The 18050-nt window shown below is 36.0% G+C and overlaps 1 protein-coding gene across 2 annotated transcripts in view; it reads right to left on the reverse strand.

Annotated features, from left to right (window-relative positions):
• Window positions 1-12283: 12283 nt before the first annotated feature.
• CNTN5 (contactin 5) overlaps window positions 12284-18050 on the reverse strand; it is a gene marked incomplete at both ends in the record, with an annotated part of 369931 nt that continues 364164 nt past the window's right edge. For both annotated transcript variants that reach the window (XM_080353816.1, XM_080353815.1), the window contains 4 exons: window positions 12284-12387; window positions 14054-14222; window positions 15619-15731; window positions 16197-16383. In XM_080353816.1, coding sequence (XP_080209942.1) covers window positions 12284-12387; window positions 14054-14222; window positions 15619-15731; window positions 16197-16383 — 573 coding nt within the window. The remainder of the gene's footprint in view (window positions 12388-14053; window positions 14223-15618; window positions 15732-16196; window positions 16384-18050) is intronic.

The raw sequence follows: 18050 nt of genomic DNA on the forward strand, positions 1-18050 counted from the left end.
TCTTTTGATGTGTCCCCTGTTGTTTTTCCATGCCCTGAGAAAACAATCATTTTAATTGAGTTGTTTGCTTTCACAGCTCCCTCTGCTAATCGAAGCGAACATTCAGTTGCTACTCTCACCTTGCAGTGGCCTAAAACTGCTACAGTTTGTCAATGATTTTCTTAAGAACTATAATATATCTTTCCATTTCATTATATTGGATGTCTGGAATGAAATTTAACTTCAAAATAGGATCATTATTGAATCTACTTTACTTTGAGCTGTGAATTGGCTTAACTGTAAGTTTTGAAGAGTTATATTTAAAAAAAAAAATTGTCCTTGTACTAAATAAAATGAAAATATTTTTTTAACTTGAAAAGTAATTGCAGCAGAAATGAAATAAAAGATTTTAATAAGCATAAAGCTATGGAATAAAAAAAAAAAAAGAAAAAAATGTCTGACTGCACATCTAAATTAAACAGCATGAGACTGGCATGACTCATTTCAATGCATCTAGGATATAATGAGCGTCAAGTTAGGAGCTGATTATTAACAACTCAGCAATACTTGTGGGAATGAAGAAATGTACATTAGACTTTTAATCTAAAACTCTCAAAAGGCACTACAAATATAATAAATACTTCCTCTTTTGCAAAAGTTATTCAAACAAAACTGTTTTTAAGAAGACCATCATTTAATCAGTCAATAATGTCTCTGGGATTCCTGGGAATAGGTTGTGACCTTGATAACTTAGTGTCTTACAACATAAAATACTTGATTTTACACAGACTATGCTGTAATCACATTTGGCTAGTTCCTGGATAGGGTGATATTTCCCCCCTGCCCCAGTTTTCATGACAGAGTTCTGGAGAAGTGTTTTTACATTCTGCTGTGACTACCTGCAAATATTTCCTTCCTGCCTCCTCTGCCTTTGTGTGTGTTCTTGTGGGAAATATTACTGTAACAGTTCGGCCTTCTTACATGAAAACAGCTGAAGGTAAGTTCACCCAATGCTCTCCCTCTATTGAGCTAGTCATTTCACTCAGGGGAAAGAAAGAAGTTCTTCCTATGATACTCACTTAGAAATAGAGAACTATATCAAGGACATCCCAGTGTGAGTGTCCCGTAATCTTTCATAAATTTACAATCTGATGTGCTTTATATAATGAATATAATTTCTACACTTCATACCTTCTCCATTTATGACCAGAATTTGATGTTACAGAAAGTTACATGTTCAAAGAGAGGTAAAAAAGTACAAAAAAACATGAAATAAATCATCGTGCGTTGAATTTCCAGTTTTCTGCCTTAAACAGAATCATTTTTTTATCATCATCACAGGTAACTCCCTTCCATCTGATAAACCAATAAAACAAAACAATAGAGCTTGAATATTTAGGGAAGAACAGGATTTTTTTTTTTTTTTTTCAAATGGAAATAAACTTAACCCTGCTATGTAAAACCAGAAAACGTCCTCTTAAACTGATTTTTGTATGCTAGAAAACTGTTTTCTGATACTTATGCCTCAGAAGTCTTTGCACCCAATTATAACGTATATACTTTGCATCTTTGCAAGGTCAGTATGAAAAATGCTCTAAGTATGAGACAGATAATTTAAAATTTTCTTTGGTGTGAAAAATCAGCTCTGCCTAAAATGGTTTCATTGTTACTTAGGATTGGGCTTGAAAAATTTACAGAGCTCTCTGACATTTCCTTTGAAGTAGAACTATTTTTCAAGTTAATAATACAATGCAGTGATACACAAATCACAGCTTATTTCACATATCTTTTTGAATATTTCACTTTTCCAATAGAATTTTCTCTCTATACCTGAAGTGCATTTATAATAGGTATTCTTATAAATGATGCTGAGTATATTGCCTTATAAATTTTGTCACACTCAGCGAAATCATTAGTATTTTACAAGGGTTATACCATTAAAAACACACTTTCATGGAATGAAAAGGTTATGAAAAAGAAATGTCACACACTATGATTTTGCCTTAAAGATCCTAGTCGTTTACACAGCACTCTAGAATGGTAGTATAAAGAAGAACAGTCTTTCTTTTTGATAGGTTTCATTCAGGAGTCAGCCTTTCACTTTTCATGCAGAATATTATGTATGGAAATCACTTGTAAAAGGTTACCATCTATCCTAGTCACCTCTTGCTTAATTAGGCACTGTAATATCATGTGATAAGCCACGGTGTTTTAAAGGAATTCAAGGAGAGGAAAGAAACCCTAGGAGAATGCCAACTGATATTTATTTGTGATATCGGACCCAGGTGCACGTTTGGATGTGTGCTCAACAATGAATGTGAATTGTATATACAACCACTACATCACAGAAAAAGAAGGTTTAAAATCCTACTTCTTTGCTGCTGTAAGATATGGGAGAACTATTGGGCTGAAATATAGACACTGCAAAACTGAATGGAAAACTCTTTTTAGCTAGAATACGTGCAGCTCAACTGAAAAACAAAATAGCAAATATGCCCAGTTTGAACTTGAGTACCAAAGAGAAGCATTAGTCTGAAGGTGTGAGACATACTGACATTATTACTGAGTATTGGAGCAAATAAATTATTTCAGCTTAATGTTTCAGTCAATGAGTGTTATAAAAGCTACAGGTTCATAAAAAATAAGGATGAAAGAGGCCACAAGCATTTTAGACTCTATTCTGTAACATCACTTTGGAAAATTTGATTGACCTGAAACACGCTAAATTACTCAGAAAATTGCATATAATATTTTTGGAAAGCCTGAAGGGAAGTGTTTATTGTTGGCTTTTTTTTAGTGGAAAATTATATTTCTTTGAACTTTGGAGGTTAAGAATTTTTATTCTTTGCTTTATTTTTATTGTCTTTTCAGTCTTTTGGGTTTTATACATATCTGTATGGGCATCGGATTGTCAGCTTTATGTGATGTTTCACTGCCTTTTTTTTTTTTTTAAATTAATTTCAAATGTTTACTGGTATGGGGAAGCCACTTCAGAAGTCCATTTTATGAGTAATAGATTTCATTCTGGTATGTAGCCTTTTTCATGGTTTTATCCTTGGTATGCTGACTTTTCCCTTTAAGGTAACTATAATATATACATATATATATAATATATAACTATATACACTGGTGGATTTTTCCACTCTCCAGATATAATGAACTCTTTTCCATCTTCGCTTCTGCTGAGTTCCTTCTAAGCACTCCTTTAGGTGAATGAGTAAACTTGTAGAATCAATTTTAAAATTAAACCTGGTCCTTTTTTTTAATTTCAGTTCTTTAAAATATGCTAACATTTCAAATGTAATGAATGCCTCTGTGTATATATGGAGAGGTTTTTTTTTATTCAGTGATGGCTTTTCACTGTTTTGGACACTTGTATAAAAGTTGGCTTAGGTTGCACAAGGACCATTCTGAGATATTCAGTGGACAGTCAGGGAAGCTGCTGTTCCAGCAACTCGTCTGAATCTATTTTCCAGGGTTGTAATGGAGGTAAAACCTTCTAAGATGTTTATTCTCAGTGCTGAAAATTGAACCCTTCAAAACAAGTTCAATATTGACAAGCCTTTGCAGCCCACCTCTCCAGTGAGCTGTAGGGTGGGTAATTTTTATGTCCAGAGCAGGACATGCAAGGCTATGCTGGAGCTACGCAGCTGAAATGGAAGCAGCTGGTCCTCAGCAGTTACTCAGGTTAGTGTGTTATTGAGGGTCAGAATGAAGGTCAGGGTTTTGCCTTCACCGATTCAGAATTACTGGTGGGTGAAGAATCACAGAATCACAGAATCACAGAATGTCAGGGATTGGAAGGGACCTCGAAAGATCATCCAGTCCAATCCCCCTGCTGCAGCAGGAACACCCAGATGAGGTTACACAGGAAGGCGTCCAGGCAGGTCTTGAATGCCTCCAGAGTAGGAGACTCCACAACCCCCCTGGGCAGCCTGTTCCAGTGTCTGTCACCCTCACTGAGAAGTTTCTTCTCAAATATAAGTGGAACCTTTTGTGTTCCAGTTTGTACCCTTTACCCCTTGTCCTATCATTGGTTGTTACCGAGAATAGCCTGGAGGCATGGAAAAGACCATCAACTGAGGAAACCTCTTATTGTCATCTCCTTCCCATGATCAGCGGTTTAGAGTGAGATGTACAGGCCACAAGGGCAGGAGACCTGACAGGAAAACCCCAGTAGGAATCCTGTGTGTCTTCCATTAGTATTTAATAATGGAAGAATGGCCAAGAAACATTTCAAATTCACCGGGGAGACAGCAAATTTAAGTTAATTCCTTCTTTGCTGGATTTTTTTTTTTTTCTAGCTAATATCATGCAGTTTGTGATATTTAAAATAATGTTCCTTGGAAGAATGGGGTTTTCAAAGTTTATTATACTTTAATGCATTCATTTCTCACTCTTGTTTCCATCATATTTGTGATCAGTGACATCCCAGTTTCTTATCTGCATTCTTTGAACTGATAATTTGCATTTACATCTAGGTGCTGCTGTGGAGGTATCCTAGTTTTTGAAAGCACTGAATGCAATATTTTTATTTATATAGGGTGCTTCCTGGGAACGACAGCTCAATGATAGCTCAGTGCCTGTCCTTAGGAGCTCAGGGAACAGTTCAAACTCTTTTTTTTGCTTTTGAATCTATGACATCTTGAGAGGTCATTTCCCTCCCTCCTGGTTTTCACTGAGCATTTCTGGAAGCTGTGCCTCCTTTAAATTTATAGAATAAGTTGCATATATGAGTTGCTTGTTTTTCCTAATCGGGTAATTCAAGATTTTTCTATTAACTTGCAGAATTTAAATATAATTTATTTGCAGCTCAACTCTTTTGGGCTGAAGTGAATCCATACAGATGCAAGATGGAAGAAACAGTGCAGCCTGACTTTGACACAGCCTGAGATGGTGACCCAAGATCCTGCAGTCCTTAGGAGCTTTGCCCACAGTTCAGTCAATTCTGTGACAGGCACAGCAGACTCCAGCAAAGTCTCCCAGATTTATTTTGTATTTGAAGGGAATTGTCTCTGATATTGAACAGGCGAATATGTTAAAAATATACACCAATATACTAAAACACGTTCCTAATTAGAACTGAAGATAAGGAACTAAAAAGAGTAGCTGAAGTGCCAGGTTTTCAAATGTAGACATTCTGTGCTGTTAGTAGCATTCCACATTACCTCAAGTGTATTCAGAATATCATCCATTTTTTTAATGCAGAGGATCATCTGATGTATTTAATTTCCAGATGTTTCTACAGCCCAGTTAGTCCACAAAGACTCTAAAAAATTCTAGAGTAGAGCACACAGCCTCTGAAGTCACCAGGTTGCCTAGCTGTGAGTCGGCAATAGCTTTACTGAGGCTAGTTTCGTTCAGCTATAATGCTTCGAGCATCTGGGACCACTAAAAATAAATTTGGATTTTTTTAATTGAATGAGGCAAACATACGTTTTATGTGAAAACACCCGCAACAGTTTGAAAAATATGATTCATTTTCTTATAAACAGAAATGTAAAAGTTTAAAATGAAAATGTCAGTCGTCAGATCTAGAAAGATGCCTTCCTGTTTAATAAGCTGCAAGTCCAATGCAAAGCACACCAAAACTTCTACCAATCCTTAAAAAGTGCTGGTGAGAGCTGAATGCCAAATAGCTCCCCAGAAGGCACACTATGCTAATCACTATAGCAATCAGTTATTTATCATTCTTGCAGACATGTATTTTCCATTTACGCTAACAGGGTGGTTGATTGGATTTTGTTCATTAAATGGGCAGAGTCAAAACTGGTCTTATAAACTGCTGTTCAAGTTAATTAGTGAGTATGTGTGTACTCAGAAGCAGAAAAGTTTTAAAATTATAACCTACATCAATCAGGCATCTTTTCTACATTATACCAAAATCATTCCACTTAGTTTATTCAGCATAAAAAAGAATGTAAAAATGCTGCATTTCCATTTCCCCCATTCTCTGATGGTCTGCCAGTAAATATGACGGTGTTACTCATGAAAGAGTAAGAACAGATATTTGCTTTTGCTCTGCTCTCTTACCTAAAATTCTCCCAGGCTCTGTGTCTAGCTTAAGAAATGGTGCAGGTACAGGAAGATCCTTAGTAGAGTTTTGTGTTCATTCTGTTACAGCCTTTAGCTGTTTAGTCACCAGCAGGTAACAAAAATGGCCCACAAACACGTTACAACCTAACCAGTAATAACTGAAAAAATAACAATTAGGACTTAAAAGCACCACTCAGTGGTGGAAATGCTGGACATTGATTCTGGAGATCCAGTTTCAGCTCCTACATTTTATGTCCATGTGGAAGGGGTGGTTTCAGTATCCTCAGTCTGTGGACAATTTTCTCATATTCAAGCCATTTATGACCTAGAAATCTGATGGATTTTTTTGCCACTGCAAGCCTGCTTCTCATGCTGCAATAATACATTCAGTCAGCAACCTGCCAGCTTTATTTTTTTTTTTAAAGGTAAATTTGTAGTGATGAAATTCCTTTCTCTTCCCATTCAAAAGTTGTGGGATTAGCTTTTATTCCCCCGAGGAAGTCAGAAAGTGTTGAAAGCTAGCAACCCAACGCAGTGGAAATCTAGCTCATTTTTTTGGGTAATCTAGTGCAGTCATTCTCAGATGGGGAAAAATGTTTCCTCTCCTTTATGTTTGGAAGTGAAAAGATTTGCCCTTTCAGATGACTTGTTGGAAGGCAAACACTGGTAGGTCAAGAAGCTGGGTGAACTCCAGGTCATCCTTGTGGGGAACTGTGCCCATGGCCAGGCTGGATGGGGCTCTGAGCAACCTGATCTCGTTGAAGATATCCCTGCTCATGGCAGGGGGGTTTGACTAGATGACCTTTGAAGGTCCCTTCCAACACAAACTATTCGATGATTTCCTCCTCCTCTTGTCTCTCTCCCCCCACATAGTACATACGTGAATGCTTTTGCACTTTGACGCAGGACAGGGCAAGGGGAGAAAGAAGGGGTTTCCCAGGGACTCGTAGGGCAGGGTGAAGTGCTACTTTTTCACCTCTGTAATGAGGTCAGGAGAGACAGTGTGCTGTGGATGATTTGCTTTTTCCTAATAGAACTTAAAATAAATGTAGTATATCCAGAAAACATCAACAATTTGCTTTTGTGTCTTCCCCATGTTAGAAAAGAATTAATAGCAGGCTTATACATTACCTTTACTGATCATTCAACAGCCCATGTAATATAATCTAGTGGTCAGAGCAGAGCAAGCATTCAGCGTTTTCATGTAAAGCCCATGTGAAACTTCTTAATTTGAACAAGCATACATATAAAATGTCATCACCTAGAATGACTCTCTCCAAAATAATGATAGATTTGGGTGTATGTACTACCTGAGAATAAGTGATATAGTTACACAAAACTAAGTAATTGAATTGAGGCTTCTTTTTGAAGTCAGCCGGTCGTTTCACATGATGAAGTCTTAAAGGAATATCAGGACTACTGCGTTTTACTATTCTGTCTTAAAAGGTCCCTTTTGTAGAAGATAAGAGGTGGTGTCATTATGAAATGGAACTGCTTGCTCAGTCAGGCATCAGAGCAATGTGGCTTAGAGTAAAATTGTACTTGCTAAAGCTTTGACCTAGATATGTTTCAAATACCTTCAGTATCTTTTTATTCACGTTTTCTGTTACCGAAAGGAAATTGATGCATTTTCCAGACTTATTTTCTGTACAAAGATCAAAATATGCTGAATGCCTTTATTTGTGGTTAACATGTATAGTGCCTGCCTTTGCTATTCATTTTGATAACTGTGTCTTTCAGGAAGACTTTCTTATGCTTTTATTTTATATTTTTTTTTAGAATTGATGAGTTTGAGCTTAAAAGTAAAACCAACCAACCAAAAACAAAAACAAAAAACAAAACATATACCAAAAAGGAGGGTATTTGTCTCTAGCTAGACGTATCTATTTCATCACAGTAAAAGATGAACTACGAGGCATCACAGATTTCTTTATCAGTTTCTTCTGGTGACTCGGTAGGTTTCTTATACAAGCTGCAGTGCTTAGTTAATAGTCTGACAGTAGAAAAAGAGGACAGGAAGGAAGAACAGCTGCACATCTAAACATCTGCACCAGTTTGCTTAAGCAGCTGACCCCTGAAATGAGTAATGTGAATACTGAAATTGCTAGCGTACAATTTTCCATAGATTTTTTTCTTCTAGGGTTTTGAGTCTTTAATATATATACACTATCATTATCTTGTTTAAAGTATTGAAAAGATGGGCCACAACAAAGCCAAAGTTAATGCCTAGGTCTATCTTCACTGGAATTGAGAGAAAAGTGTTAGAGCAAACTCAGGACCTGCATTTTTGGAACCAGTCTGTGTGTAGGCACACTTAGAGAGGCTGTTTGTAATAGCCTAAGGCCAATTAACCTACTGTAATAAAATGCTGTTCATTTTCTTGTCCCTGACATTGCTTTGCTCAAAAGCATAGGAAGTAATTAAGAAAGAAAATGTCTTTCATCTTCAGAGGAACTGGGATGATAACCATAAAAGGGCAAGAGTGGTTGCAGTTTGGTTGAAGTTCTGATAGGATATGGATTTTCAATATGTACAGTTCTCCATGTCAGCAAAAACAGGTCATTACAGTTTTGTGTGACATTCATAACTAATTTAATGGAAGTCCTGATATAATGTGCTATTAAAGCTATACCTATATTGTAATTGAAGTGTTGGTTCAAATGGTGACTGTGGCAATCTATTTTTATTTCCAAAATGGGCTTTTTGACTTCGTACTGTGTTGCAAAGTCATTTACCCCTATAAATATGCATTTCATAAAGAAGCGATTGGGGATTATTAAAAATGCAAATAAAACTATCAAAAAAGCAAAATATTTGCTACAATTGCATCACCTATTATTACAGTTTTTCTTCCAAAAGAGTATGTGTATTTCTGAAAGCTTTTTTGTTGTGATTTATCACACAAAGTATTGCAAATGTAAGACAAAGCAACTAAACTTGTCAATTCAACATGAAATGACCACACTGTGCTTTTGTGCCTGCACAGCCATGGGGTATCTGTGACACTTGAAAGAATGTTTTACATGCCAGAGACATTCAGAAACTATATAATACTTCAGTATATAGAGGATTGCCCTTGGTGGCTTACTTATAAAGCAGTTATTTTAATGATTTTTTTGTTTTGTTTTGTTTTGATGCAGAGAGCTTTTATCTCTGAAGCTAATTTGCAGACTTATCTTGCAATTTTTGTTGGGTATATTTTCATGTTGAGACTTCCATCTTTCTTCCACCTCTCAGTTATTTAATTATAAAAGTAGTATCTACCCAGGGAAACCAACACATGAAATTACAATGACGAAAACAATTATTTGATTGTAATGGTTCATTGTCTGTATTCACTGCTGCAGCTTCATCATTTTATTCTTGAAAGTCATGTCATTAGAAGGTTGCTGTTGCTGGAATCCAGAATATTTGTCACCCCGTCCTCTATGAATATAATTTAGGAGCTGACAGGAGATGAGATAAAAGTCAATAAAAAGAGAATTATTTATTAAAAAGATCTATTGTTACAAGAACAGTACACAGGAACTATTATATTACTGTGTCTTCCACATCATATATACTATTATATATAGAATATATACAGATTGTATACAATATATCTAACATCTTGATATAGGCCATGACAGTATCTTTCTTTTGGTTTGCAAAACAAAGTTTCTTTCTAATTATTTTTTTTCCAAATGGATCTTGTGGCATTATACAAAAATACAGTCTCCTCAGCAATGCTAGACTGCACTATTACAATCTTTTATGTGAAAAAGGAAAGAGCTTTCCTTTGCAACTAGAAAATAATATGTCATGATAAGGAAACATCATTTTCTACAAAGTAACAAATAGGTAATACATAGGTACTTAAACATTTAAAACATGTTTATTAATATATTTAAGATGCAAAATACATATTCTGTTCATGTTGAATATAAAACATACCCCCTTTTGTCCCTGCAATACAACTACATTACCTGATGGTATGTTCAGTGTTTGTATCTTGATATTAGACATTGACATATATCTAGATGCAGCTCTATCTCCTTATCAGACTTTCTTCTTACAAAGCATAGCTATTTATTGTATTCAGAAAGTTGCTTGACCAAAACACCACCAACATTGACAGTAGCCTTTTTCAATACTCTGAAATAAACTGCATTGGCAAGCAACTGTATAAAAAATAGAGGAAATTATGCTTAACTAATTTATAAAATAGTAATTTTGATTTTGGTTCCTCACTTTATTCTTGTTTATTTTAACCTTTTGAAAAACAATGGTTTGCTAATGCAAGTTCTCTACACAGTATCAATGCTGTTATTTTATGAATGACAGCAGATAGTAATTATCTATGAGTTTGCTCTATCAGGATGGTACATTCCACCTTCCTTTGTTTGACCTCAAAGGCTTTTTTTCTGTCTGTATCTACAGTCTATGCTCAGCTAGTTAGCCAGCCTTTGTTTTCCTAGCAACATAGTGACTAAGTAAATTTAAAATCTAGTTTTTAGAAAATTATTTAAAATATTAGTGGGTACTAAAGATTTGAATTGAACCATCTCTGAAAAAATTTACTGATAAAATATTCAAAAGAAATAAAAATTTAGTCATCATTCAGCTTTTTACCTACCAAGCACTTATCTGTTTTGTGCTTTCTTGACTGCTATTTTAAAGCTGCCAAGCAAGGGCACAGTTAGAGTGTACTAGATAAATGCCAAGTATTATTTTGCTATTAAGCTTGCAAAATAATAGCATTTTAGACCTAGAACCCCTCAACCAAAACAGACTTTCATCAACACTTTTAGAGGGATGGACAGCTAAAAGAACTATGCTATTATGTTAGGATTTGCCTGCTAAACTTTCTTGACTTCATTTTTCCCAAGCAAGGGGATATTCATCCTCGTTGTGATCCCTAGACCTGTGGTAGTAGAACACCCTCCCTCTTAACACTGCACACCAGAACTGTACAAGCACGCACACCATATACCGTGGGGATCATTTTGATTTGGGTGCCAATATGTGGAAAGGCCTTCCAATGTAGAAAAAAAATTGTCCAAATTGCCTATTGAGTGAAAAATTGTTTGGTACAGCAAAAAGTGGGGATTAAAACTAGTAGCATATAGTTCCTACAAGAATAATCTCTAGTGAGCTATTGAAATAGAGCCAATTAGCTAAATAACTGGAATGATGCTCTGTAGCACTTATCCAAGTATTTTTTTTCAGACACAGCATTTCCCAAAATATATTCTACTGGAGTCCGTATATATGTGAATGATTACCTTCAAAAAATGTTAATATTCTCTCCATAATATGCTTTCATAAATACTTCAACTTGATTACCAAATATATAAAGCACATAATGTTACAAAAAAATAGACCCAGATGGAAAAAAAAGTTACAACTGAGAAGGGGTTAGTAAAAGTAAGTTTATCTCTTTGCATTGCTTTATTTGCTCACTTAGCTAATGGATATCATGTTATAATGCCCAGTGGAGTTTTCATTGTTGTGTACATTAGGAATGTACATTTTATTTGCTATTGAAAAGAAATATTTGATTCATTTGACATTAAATTATGGTATTTTGTAAAAAACCAATTTGTTTCCTTTTAAGCTTGTGTTTAATCATTTTCCATTTACTTTGCAATAAACTAAATAGCTTTTCTGCTCCATTTTGCCATTTTCTGAGTGTGCTGTCTAGTATTGTATTGGCAATTTTTTTTGCTAATTAAATACATATTCATACATTTTCAGAAAAAAATCTGTGTACTTTTCAGTGAGCTATGTATCTAAACTATATTTTTTTCTCTTGTCAGTAGGAACAGGCAGCCATAGGAGTTGCAAGAAAAGTATTCAACAAAGCCGTATCAAACATTGTTCTATATTAAAAATGGATTTTTTTTCCCAAACCAAACAGATGTACTGTACCAGACACCACTGTTTAAGCACATAGTGATACATGACTGGGGTCACCAAAATTGAACATATTAAAAAAGTAAGGTACGTTTGACAGAAATTACTTTTGCTTACAAAAGTTTATTACATACAATCTGCATATTTTTGGGCCAAGAAATGTCCCCTCCTCAAAGGACTTTTACAAAAAAATAAGACAAAAAAACCTGATGAATTATTGACTGTGTCTCCAACACTCCTCTAAGTACACCACAAGCATTTCTATGGGTCTTTAAGCATTAGCTTGGGTTTCCAGTTTCTTCCATAAAACTCCATCCCTTGGTGTCATCAAGCTAAAGCAAACAAATAACAACAACAACAAAGTCTGCAGTCTTCACCATGAGGTTGTAGGAACCACCAGTGCCAAAAGCAATGTTACGGAGGATGAGGAAGTAGACAACACGTGTAAGGAGGATTGAGCACTTGTTACTTTCCCTCCTGAAATGAAAAGCAAAAGAGCACTTGTTACTTTGCATCCTGAAAGGAAAAGTAAAATAATTAAGGAACAAATTATGCAAATGGTTCTCAGTACATTTAGGTACTAGATTTTACCACACACCTGTATTCTATTACAGTCAGCAAAAGCCTAACTTTTAGACAACAGATTACCTTGTGACAACTGCAATCACAAAATAGGGTCCCTACGCAGACATAAGGAAACTGAGGATTTTATGATGATATCTACATGCTGAATCCTCACATTCAGTCTGCAAACGTATATGAATTTCCAAAAGGGTATGTGGTGTTATGCCTCAGTCGTCAAAAATAATAAGGCTGCAGAGGATGCCCTGAGTCACAATCACAAATATTGTCCCTGGATAAGGAATGAAACCTAGCCCTTTGACCCTCATGTTTGGCCAGAGAAAAACATGGTCTTTTGCCTGGTAGCCCAGTGACGTTTTAGATCACAGCAGTCTCTTAAAAAGCCCTGCTCAGGGAAAATGTGCTATGGGCTGGTAGTGGCAACAGATCACAGGATGGGAAGGGAACCAGACCGGGGTTTCTTTGGACCACTCTTGTCCTAAGTGGAACTGATCTGTTGTGCATAGTCTAATAAAAAATCCCAGATTAGAGGGAATTAAAGATTATGTAGCCTGGAGTTATGGCTTAAAATATACATGAAACAAATGTTCTTCTGCGTTCTGATGATAGCACTGTAGTTTGTGACTAGACTAGAGCTGGAATTTCAGGCTCTCACCTTTTGCATAGTACCCCTTAAGGACTAAAAAGCAATGTTTAGTAGAATTTTAAAGTGTTAGCAGAAAGTCAGAATTAAGATGCCTCGTGTTTAGGCAAAAGATAACTTTATTTTCTGTTTGTCCTTGCCACTAATCCTTCCATCCTTTCTTACTTGTGTAATATTGATTCTTCAAATTCATATTGCAGTAACTGAGGAAATACAAGTGAGACATCATAATTTGCTTCATGATAATACATTAATATTCTAATGCATCAATAATTTAATAAAGTAATATCTGTTCAAGGGAGCCAATGGAACCTACAGAGAAATTCAGCTTATTCTAAAGCAGACACATACGCAGCCTTCAGCTACCCAAATGCATGCCATTTTAGCTGTGTTAGACAGTACACCTCTGGCTGGTGATCCAGAATGATATGCATATCCTTGAAGTCCCACATCATATCTGCCAATTCTGTGCAAAAATTTAGGGTACCTTAGGACATTTTAGATGTCCCTATGTGCCTATGCCTGAATATTTACATTCAGAAGATCAGATGAATTGCTGTCTAGGCTCCACTGTCAGTCTGTATAGATTATATCTCAGCTGACTATAATGCTATTTGAGACACCTAGTGAATGTGTAGACATTTACAGATCAATCAGGTTTCCAGATTTTATCCTTCAAAGGGAAAAGTTTCCTGTAAATCCTCTGCTTTGTTCATCAGCCCCACATGGATGGGTCAGATGGTCTTGAGCTGCTTGAATGGCACTAGATACCTTTGCTTCAGCAAAGAACTGAGGACTCTGATCAATTATTTTATCTAATAGCTAGAGAATTGTGAGAATTTTTTTTTAAGGTAGAGACTAATAGAGTTCATGAGCATTGCTATGATCACTGCTCTTCCAGTATAAGTGTAACCTTACCTGAAAAAGATGGAACTCTGATCTGGGGACTTGCAGTCCCATCCCCTCCTTCACTGACTGCACAGACCTCAATGATGTAGACACCAGCATCAGGAAGAAGTACCACTGCAGAGGTCTTCTGTGTTTCTATAACTTGACTGTTGCTCTGGCCTTCTTGTCTAAACAGTACCTATGGTCCATCAAGTAGATAGCAGTCATAGTGGTCATTCAAGATACATAATAGACATTTTGTGCAAGTAATGCAGTCACTGAAATGTTATTTTTTTTTTTATGGTTTCATTAAGGATTTCTTGATATTACATTTGAATAGTCATCTGCTTCTACTCTCCCTTCATCCCAATGGCTTCAAAACATTAATAAAAAGTATATTATTAATAGCAATTAATGAATGTGAAAGTACATTAATTATGATCCAGAGCAAAGAGTGTTTGCCCTCTCCAGCACTAAGTGTTACACATTTTTTTTTTTCCCAAAATGTATTCAAAGTACATAATAGATTCCATTTGATTCAAAATCTTATCCCCAAATTCATGCAGATATTCGGATTTTTGGCTGAAGAACCCAAATTCCAGTGTTAAGAAAATTCCTTAAATAATGTCCTTCCTATGTTTACCTTAGCTGGCTAAGTCAACTGAGAATAGCTCAGATCTGTTCCTGCATCTCTTATGAAACTCAATACAAGCCTATGGCATGGGGGAAGAAAACCAGCGTGAACATAGCTGTCTTTTTGGTACTTCTGCATAAGAGTTTCTGTTCCCAGACAAAACTGAAAAGGTCAGAGAGGTGTAAAAAACCAAAGCAGTCAACTTTTTCAGAATTTCAATTATTCTGATAAAGGTTAGAGCAGTTTCTGGTTTATTTGAACCATTTTATGCTTTCTTGATGATATTTCCTGACATATCAGAGAGAATATTAGATTGTAGTCTACAGAAATGATCATATACATGCTTCAAAAGAAAAAACTCACACCTCTGTAAAAACAACAAAATGATTCTGCTTTGACTTAAAAGACTTCAGTGTATTCTACTGCTTATGACTTGAAAGTTAATAGTTAATCTGGATTTTACTCTTTGAAACTTCAAAACTTTAAATGTCAGGTGTTAACATTGGCGATTGTTGAACATCACTGACACAATCACAAAACAAACTGAAGTATTTGTGTTTCTGCTCCATAAAAATACTAATTTTAATGTCATTTTAAGATGCCTTATTCTGCATTTCCCTAAATCCTACTGCAAACACAGTTAAATTGAAATGGTAGTAGGAATTTCATTGCAAGGTGGTCTTATTAATTGTCACTTCTGAGTCAGATATGATGAACTGATCCCCTCAGATAGAACTTACTCAGTTTATAATCAGTAGTTGCAAATCACAGCACAGAAAATGTTGGGACATTTTGCTCTTTTCAGTTTTAGTTATTGCTTTTCATGGTGCAATGTGTTTGCAGACAGTCTGTATAGCATGCTTTACTTACACAGAAATAAAGAAGAAAATAAAAAATTCAACAAGGAAGAGGAGTAGTAATTTGGAAGAAAGAAAAGTGAGCAAGGAAGGGAAGCACTGACCTTGTACCCCATTACATCAGATTCATTAGCTAGAGGTCTGACTGGCTCCCACCCAAGAGACACATGAGAGCCATCCTGTATCCACATGATATTGCTTGGTGCTTGGCTGGGAGCTGAGGAGAAAAAACAACATGTACATATATATATATATTTTATAGATACTTTTTTTTTAAATCAAAAGAAAAGTACTTCAGTCTCTCATTACTCTTACAACTAGTTGTGTTAGCAGGCTCTCAACTCTAGTTGGAATTTTGGAACAATGTTTTTTTTTTTTCACCAGAATCGCCATTTAATGGTTTGTGGTGTATTTACTCAGCCCATCCCATAAGATCCACAGAGCTTATGAACTTGAGCTCTTTTCTCTCTCTTCTTTGTTGAAAATGTATTGTTCTATATGAAGATAACCTTTGCTATGAATGCAAAGTCATATGAATTCATGTCTAAATATCAAAGCAAACCCATGAATCAAAACTATACATGATTCCTGATTACTATACACTCTTATTAAAGGAAAACCCAAGAGGGCAGAGGTTTCTCCATGACTTCTCCTTTTGAATGAAGGTACTGAAATAACTTACGGGACTTCTTGGTCGCTGCACGCACAGCAGAGCTAGGTGGTCCATACCCTGCAGCATTGTACGCCCTCACCGTTAGGTGATATAATGTGTTTCCTTCTAATCCTGTCAGGAGGATGGATGACTCATTTCCCTCAGTTTTGACCTTCTCTGCTGCTTCTTCCTGCTCCATGTCCTTCCAGTAACCAACCTGCCAAAAAAGTGACCAAACGAAGAATTAATATAGGCATCTGAAAAGCTCATGCTTCCAGATACTCATAGTTGTTATCCTGTGAAGGGTCTTTTTGCTATTTCTGTTTTTTGTCTTATCACCAGACCCTTTTAAACATGTGTGATTTGCAGCCTAACCTCAGAGCCAAGCAACATTAACTTCTGGTGAGTCTCAGAATATCATGGTTTTGCCTGAAGCACATTGAATTGTTGTGTACTGGCATGAGAAGATGTAACTACAAGATGGAAGAGCACAGGACAAACATTGGCAGGGAGTCAAAAGTATTTCACAGAATTCAAAGAGAGCTCATCCCCGGTAGATCACCAGGATATCTACCTTCACTCTGGAAAGCTCTGACTGCACCAGTTAATAAGTGTTATGAGCAATATTCCCTTCCTGGCCCTGTGCAACTCAGAGCCATGAGATTTCTTATTAGTGTAATGAACAGGGAATGACAGAACACTGAAGGAAATTTTTCATCCATCTGAAAAATCTTATCTGAAGAAAAAGAAGGAAGTGGATGCAGTTTAAGTTCTTGGATATAAACAGGTTTCTGGTAAATGCAAGTTTGATTGCATGTTTATACCCTTCCTTTTCAGACATAAAACCCCTAAATGATCCTTGGTGGTTCTTAGTCTATACTTGCGGTATCTTCACTGAGTTTATCATAATCTCAAAGAGATTACAGAGCTGAGCTAGGAGTTTGACTAGTCTCTTTCATCAGGGACCAAGTATTTGCAGAGTATAACTGGAAAAAAGAAGTACTGTCTCTTCTTAATGTATCTAGGTGACCTACCTAAGCAAGGTAACTCTTGTAGGGCCCTATTTTCCCTAACAGGAGATGTCACTAATGTGCTATTCAAAGACCTATACTCAGCTTACCCTTATTCATGCAGAGACCTGCTTGCATTTATTCCACATTTTGACCTTTTCTGTGAAGCTGGTTATTTCATAATAAGTTATTCATATTATATCTGGATAACTTTTCCTCTGAGAAAAAGGTCATGGACAATACAGCACTCTTGTGAATGTATCCTAGAAGATGGCAAACCAATATCAAGGGATTCATAGGAAAATAGGACCAACGAGCGTAATGTTGACCTTTTATAATTGCACTGGGACTGCTATTTTAAAAAAAATAAATCTAGAAAGACCTGGTTGCAAAAATATACATTTGAGGTCATATCTTCACTTGATTAAAGTGGCTCTGTTGACTTTGATGAAGGGTATATCAGTTTGTGCCAACTCAAAATCTACTCTTTCAGCTGTAAAATTAATGTAAAATTAACATGCACTATCTCTTAAAAATGCTGCTGCTTTAATTCTTAGGTTATTTACAGCTCAGATAGCAAATCTAGCTGTAGTCACCACTTCTTGTTCAACTAAGTGTGATTCACTGAGGTATTTTGCTAGCTGAACGCTTGACCAACTCTGTTGATGTCTGAAGTAACAGGTAGTCACATCTTGGAAAGAAAAAGAATCAACAACCATTTATTCAGCCACCAGGATTGAACTGCCAATGCTTATTATTTCTTGGACAGTCAGATTTCTTTCATTTTACTTGCAATATATCTTTGCAAACTTGACACTGCAGTGATAAAAGCCACATAGTATTAAGTGCTGTACAAACAGGTGGTGAGAGACAG

This window comes from Nesoenas mayeri (genome assembly GCF_963082525.1).
Source record: "Nesoenas mayeri genome assembly, chromosome: 1".
NCBI lineage: Eukaryota > Metazoa > Chordata > Aves > Columbiformes > Columbidae > Nesoenas > Nesoenas mayeri.